The sequence below is a fragment of the Pyxicephalus adspersus genome, chromosome 7, assembly GCF_032062135.1.
Source record: "Pyxicephalus adspersus chromosome 7, UCB_Pads_2.0, whole genome shotgun sequence".
Lineage (NCBI taxonomy): Eukaryota > Metazoa > Chordata > Amphibia > Anura > Pyxicephalidae > Pyxicephalus > Pyxicephalus adspersus.
The window spans coordinates 54,333,154-54,340,456 of NC_092864.1; the positions used below are offsets into that span (position 1 = coordinate 54,333,154).

At 36.8% G+C, this 7,303-nt stretch overlaps 1 protein-coding gene across 1 annotated transcript in view; it reads right to left on the reverse strand.

Moving 5' to 3' along the window:
* IQCA1 (IQ motif containing with AAA domain 1) overlaps positions 1–7,303 on the reverse strand; it is a 98,043-nt gene that overhangs the window by 67,354 nt on the left and 23,386 nt on the right. Inside the window, exons 5-6 of the mRNA XM_072418508.1 lie at positions 6,430–6,621; positions 3,906–3,977 (exon numbers count right to left, since the gene is read on the reverse strand). Of these exons, the coding sequence (XP_072274609.1) occupies positions 3,906–3,977; positions 6,430–6,621 (264 nt within the window). The remainder of the gene's footprint in view (positions 1–3,905; positions 3,978–6,429; positions 6,622–7,303) is intronic.

Here is a 7,303-nt window from a genome sequence, read left to right on the forward strand (position 1 = left end):
AAAAATACGGTAAATCCTGTTTAATATTAATAATAATTATAGCTTTCTGACACCTTCCATATGAGGTCTTCATTACGAATTGAGGTGTTCATTACGAATGTGCTGTTTAGGTAACAGTGCTTCTGCCGTGCACGTTGGTGTACTTTACATTGGAGTCATCCATTTATTCAGAAAAAATGCCCAATGTACCACCTCACACACAAATGTAGTGTTTGCTGTGCCATTAAGAGCCGGCATTCCAGATCACCAATGCATGTGCTATGTCCCAGCACACTGGTAGGGAAGAACCCTAGGTGACAATGGTCACAAGGACAAATAGACAGTATGAGTCTCCCCAATGAGAATATAGACAGCAATCAAAACCTAAAGTTAACCTACTCTTTCCAAAAAAGGTTTTCACATAAGTTTTACTTTAACATCAAACTAAGCGTCCCATTGTTGCTTATCAATGAGCTGGTAAAAAATGCTTAATATGAGGAAGTGGAAGGCTATGAGCAGCAGGGGAATTTTATATTGCCCTAATACACTTTTAAAAGATTACTATTTAAATACTATGTTCGATTTACCTTTGACTCCCGCAACATAGATAAGCAAAATATACTGGCATATGAAATGTGTTGTATCCATTCAAAAATAGGGTAGACATGAAAAAAACTTATCCATTTGCATCTTTTCACATGGTCATGTAGCACATCCCATTACTGTCTCTTCCTTAAACGTCATAAACTGGTGACCAAATAGTTTTGGTGTCCTGACATAAGTAACTGTAATTCTTTTTCCTAGGTTACAACACTTTGCACACTGGCACAGAATACTGTAATGAATGAAGAGTTAAAAGGGCCCAGCAGTGTCGGCACTGCGTGTTATCTTTAAACCTGCTGTATATTTGATATGTGGCTTTGGCACTGCAGTAAGGGGAAAGTGGGTCATTAAACATAACATTACCCTGTAAATCAAACTGTTCTGCCCCCACGCAAACACACGCATAAATATTTATGCGAAGTGTCCATAACAGCTAATTTGTCAGGCAGATTGTGCCGATATAAATAGAATGTATTCAGAATGGCAGCACAACTGCAAAGAAGCTCCCTGCGTGTGTACAAAGCCATTATCCACCATAGTGCTGAGACTCTGTCATTTTACACTGTAAAGACTATGTATCACGCTATATTAATGCCACACAGTGAGTGCCTTTCTATTACATCCTGAGATGCTGCATTAAGTGCAAGACATTAGTTTTCAGCATATGCTCATCATTTTTTCTTTTCGGTTTATGTCACACATATCAGACAGTGAAAAATGATATTGGGAAGCTCACAGATACAGAAAAAAAAACTATTACTAAAGAGTGCATTTGCCAAGACCAGATCCATTACAGCAGCCTTCGTCGCCTCCCGTAACCCCTCCTACCATTTTGTTTAACCCCTTTTTGCAGAACTTAATATTACAATGTCCAATATAATATTATCATTTTGTTTTTGATGTCCTAATTGAATTAAAAAGAAGACTAAATTTATTACTTGTCTGTAGGCCTATCTTTAAAGGAATTCAATCACTGAGTTTAAAACTCCAAAATAAACTGGAAATGTTATTCCTCTATTATTATTATTATTCATTCTCAGGTGCTTGATCTCCTGCTTCACTGTTTGGTTCCTTCTGCCAGCCCCTACATAACTGCAGGGCTCATTGGAAGGAACCACAGCATGCAGTAGGGGTGCAGGCATCCAACACTTCTGGACGTGTTATATGTAAAGATTCTTCAGGTGGCACTTGTATGGTAGAAAAGATTAAAGGATCAAATTGCAGGATAGAGTATAAACCTTTGCAGAGCATGATACATGTATATGGTTAAGTACATAAGATATTTAATAAAGTAGAATTTGTTAATCTATGGTCTCTTATTTAAACCATTATGCTGATGTACTTAAACCAAAAGTAAACTAAAAAGAAGAAAAAAACTCCGTAGGTTTCCTGAATCTGGTCCTGTCATCCTTGTATCCTCCTTCGTCCCAGCGCAGAGGAAGCATCAGGTGCCGCCATCTTCATTTCTCCTCTTCCGCCTTCTTCCTACCTCATCCGATCTCCCACTGCGCATGCGTGAGATCGGCATTTTTTTTTTTACTCAGTTGAAGAATGCTGCTTCTGTGCATGCCCAATATTGGGTATGTACAGAAGAATGAGCCAGTAGCCTCCTGAGATCTATGATGCATGTTTTCCGGGAGACTCTGTGTTCCCATTCGCAAGGTGCATGATTATCAGTATAGTCACAGCAGACTATAATGTCTGTGAGATGCAGTGTTTGGAAAGGAGACTGACAAAAGTTTACAAATGAAGGTGAATTTAGCTCAGTCAGGTCAGGTGAAACAGTTTTTGTGTTAACATTTTGATCTTTGTATATCACATTATATATGTATGTATATATATATATATATATATATATATATATATATATAACTGGACTTGGTACTTGTACAGACTGTCATGCAGTCATTGTAGTTTTAGCAGTCTGCCTAATAATTTTAAATAGAATAGTCGAATGGAAAGGTAAACCACTTGACAGCTAAGTTTCTCAGAGTCTATACTAGTAAGATCCCTGCATTGCATGCTTTTGATAATGATAATTCCATGGATGTTGTGCCAAAGCTTTGGCTTCAGTGCCGGCTGAGTTGATTAATAAAATTGGGTAGGGTACAAAGAAAAAGAATTCTGACACTTTATAGCATTTAAGTTGTGTCTATATTTCAAAAATAATTAAACTTGAAAAGTTATAGTTAACATTTGCCTATTTAGGTTGGTTTAGTTTTATTTACAAAGTAAAGAGAATGTGCAGGATGAGTTAGAGGAAAGTGGGGTTACTATTTCCCCAGAGTTGGGCATTAAAAGCCCCAGAGTCTTTAAGCAGTAGATCTATAAGAGATAGTGAAAAACTTTAAAAGTCAATGTATGTCCAAACCCAGGGCATAGAGGTTGTAATGCTTTCAATCTGAAGCCTTTCTTCATATATGGCCACTCTTTTATTTTTATTGCTGCTCATATGCCTATTTAAAGGAATTTTTCTGAGGTTTGTGATGTGCCCCTTTAGAATAGCAATGTTTTAGCTATAAGCTTTACGTTTTAATAGGTTAACCTTAGTATATACTGCACAGGTATAGAATCTGTTCTCCCTATGGTTGGCTACCTTCTGTCTCATGACAGGAAACTGGCTTTAGCAAAGTAGCAGCCAATCGCTGCCCCGATTCATTATCTATTAGGCCTATTAATAATGTTTTGCTGAAACTAATTTTAGGGAGTTTTAGGACAGAATCCCTTGGTGCTGAATTTGGGACTGTCACTTCAAAGAGGAGACCCACTGCAGAGGAAAGATGCTTCTCTCATTGCTTGTCATGGATTTAGGAGTTCAGCAAGGATGCAAAAGGTCAGCTTTAAGCGGTGCGGGAGATGGATTGCTTTTGGACATGAACTGCCACTACATGATACTCTGCTACTCTAACCCTCTCTCCATTCAGTATGTGTTGAAATAAAATAAACCCCTAAACAAAGATGCACCAGCCTCCGAGGGTAAGTAGTACACTTGCTGAATAGCTATTCTAGTATTTTTACTAAGGTTTGAACTGCAGGACAATTTAAACATTCACTTTTAAGTCTACTGCCAATCACTTTCACTCAAAGTGTAGAATAAGTACATCAATTGTCATTAATTTGGCTTGATATATAAGCTGTGTGTCTGCTTTCACTGTATCAATATGGATTCATTTATTCTCTTCTAGGTCAAAAAGTCTTTTTCATTGTGTTCACAATTAAACAGTAAATAAAGAATGAACTTGCACCTGTTTCTTAAGGACCCAATGTTGTGTTCTAAACATTACACTGTTGCTCTGGAAAAGTCTGTCCTCTGATCAACCTACCATGCCCAGGAAGATCATTTCCTCCTCTCTTTGCTGCTTGGTTCTCTTCCTCTGAATGTAGCCTCGCCAGACCTGTGGTGTGAACGGAAAATCAGTAAGGATACAGACGGAATTGAAACAGCTTCCTGAGTGGCACAGCAATTGGGGAAGTAGGAAACGCACAGGAAGGGAGTGTGAAGTGCAATGAACAGTTTGGAAGGAGAACGTTGGCTTTAAGCTAAGACTTTTAAGCTTGTTACATCAATGCCAAGTGAAACGTCAGGGTCTTTTGAACATTCTCTCTATGTTTGATGTCACTGCTATGGAAAACTGGAACAGAACATTCCATTTTGTTTTTTTAAATAAACATTTAATATGAAATTCATCCAGTTAAAAAATAGGTAAATTCAACCAAGAAAGATTTGATGGGATACATTCCTTCAAATTATTATATAACATTTGTTGGCTAAATGTTGTTGGTTTGATATTTGCCAGGTCAAATCTTGATAGTACAGTGGAAGATTTATTTACCTTAGACCAAATCTTTGGGTGAATCTTGGTAAATATGGAATGTATTAATTTACTTGTTGGCAATTACTTTCCATGGTGCTGAAGTTGTGTTTTACACAGTTTCAGTGATAGGAGGGGGTCATGTCAATGTTTTTTACTAAATGAAAAAAGTTAACTTAAAAATTTTTGCTAATTATATTAACTAGCAAAACAAAAAAAAAAAAAAGAAACAAACAAGCGTGTCCCACCCTTGCTGAAAAAAGTAGCCTGGTACCCTAGGTAATAGGAAAACAATAAACATGTAGATCCCTGTTTTGTTGATACCAACCCACATGTCTGCCCTGACATTGTTAGGTTGGACAGTGTGGGACATTTTTGGATATCACTTGACCCAGGAAAGGAAAATATTTTAAAAAAATAAATGTGTTTCTGTGTTGCGTGTTTTTTTCCATTTTTTCTTACCTAAACCCACACATGTTGATTGATTAGGGGTTTGTTGGGGTAACCAATCATAGAAAGGGGTAGGTGGAACATGGGAAAGCCAAAAGCTTGATCCTGGACAGCATTGGGTTGGAATGCTTGGGAAGATGAACCATATTTTCTGGGAAACACTACTCAACGCATCCCCCTTGCTGTAGGGCATGTAGACTGGTACCAGTGTTGCAAAGCATTGTATTGCTGATCCCTTACTATGAGATTACCAGCCTTCATGCCATGGGTGCCAGGCTGGTTCATTCAGGTAGAGGGGACATGCTTTTAAAGGAAAAAAATAAATGCTGAACTTTCATTAAAATACAGTATTAGCATTCTCCATAAACTAAAAATTCACAGCCTAAAAAAAAGTAGTTTAACTATCAACTATAATATAATCACATTTCCTGAGACTTTAAATATGTGTTAGAAATCTGAACAAAATGGAAAAAGATTGAAATTTACTAATACAGGAGTAAAAACGAAACCAAAGACATTTTCAAGAAAATGTATTTTTTTTATTAACCCTAATCAGCCCTAACTTATATCTCCTCACTTTCTGCCCTCACATATTGTTTGTCTGCTTATTTTGTGTTAGTTTTTTATAACTTTTTTATTTGCCTATATTTTTTTATATCCCAAAGCAATAAACACACAAATTTGGATTTTTTAAAACAAAACAATTAGGGAAGGTTCACCCTTGGGATCAAGTGATCCTGTATGGATCCAGTGGCTGGCATTGGGTTGCTTGCACTGCAAAGCTGGTTCTTAAAGGGCCATTGTCCACACATTTGTCAGCAGGTGGCAGTGAGCAGTATTGTGCCGCTAACTGCTGCCCCCAATCATTTTACATGTAACATCTCCTCACACCCAGAGGTTACCTGCCATTAGTAAGTGGTAAACACATTGCTAACTCATGGCCAGTGTGAACATAGCCTTTTGGTAAAAAAAAAAAATTCCCCCTGCCCCCCCACCCCCACAAAATGTATGTATTATTTGGTTATCTAATAATTCCCAAATGGAAATGTACAAATTACTCTGGTTCATAAGGAATAAATAGATGTTGGCAGAATCCTGTTCAATTACATTTTTCATAGATGGATCAAGTTTTTGATGAGTGAATTTTGTTTGCAAATGAGTACAAAACATTATAAAAATTAGAGCAAACATAGAAAAATCAAACCATGGTCATAAAAAGGGGGAAAGATGGACCAATGTTGTTAGAATCTTTGACAAATACACTTCTTTATGTTTTGGCTCAGAAAAACAGTTATATTTTTCTGTTAGATCACATTAAACATGTTCACAACCTTCTAATAACAGGCAATCAAATAACATCATAATTTATTAGTCCCTGACTGTGCTCTAGCAATTGTAATCCCTAAGGGTTCACAGATGGTGCAAAGCAAAGTGCACTGAATTATATACAATGACTATGAGATTTAGACATTAAACAAATCAGTCAATTAACCCAAGTGTATTAGATTGCATCTCTGTCAGATTTGGATATATTCTTGTGAGCCCAAATCTTTAAAGAGAACCTGTCAATAAATCAAGACATCACCTTCTGGATACGTTGTGCAGCTAGGTCAGGATCCAGTGTCTTTGCACCTTGAAGTTTGGCCATTCTCTCTCTTTTCTCTTCTAGGTGGATCTCTTTCATGAACTTGGCTCGCAAGCGCCCCTGTCGGGCCCTCTCTGACACTTGAATCACACGGATCGCTTCATCAATAGACATTGGTTTCAAAGGCTTTACCTAGAGTTTAGGATCACAAGTCAGACTTGTCATTTACAGATAGTTATTGGATTTAGAAAATGTAAATAGCAAAAATGCTTCTCATGACAGCAATAAGAATTATGTCCTATGGTAGCATAAAGCGTATTTAAGCCCAACAATAATTTTACAATACATTTACATTTTACTGTTTTTTAGATGTGGGGGCTGCATTAGTTTTCATTTTTCAGGCTAAGAACATTTTGATCTATTTGATCTTGCCAGAAATGCAATGTCCTTGCCACTTCCTGTGAGCTAAAAAGAAGCATAAAGGTCTTAATTTTTTTGTAATGGAGATGAAAAAAAGGTAGAAATGTTTAAAGTCCAGTCTTTGTAATACCCATGGCCCCTTTCATAATGAACAGAACAATATAAACAATGGAGGAAAGGGTGTAGATACAAAGCGACTAGAAATGTATTTGTAAGACACCAGGAAAAAAAAGGAAAACAAATTGAACATTTATGGACCAGTAACCTGCAATATAGAGTACTATGTTTTTGTTCTTGAGTTTGGATACACTTTACCTAAAACCCTAAAAGCACATCACTTAATTGCCCCAAATCCTAACCATCTTCAGTGCTTAGCATATATCAAACTGGAACAAAGAATATTAATATTCATACTATTATTTACAGCTCCTACTTTCTGCTCATTTAAAAGAGC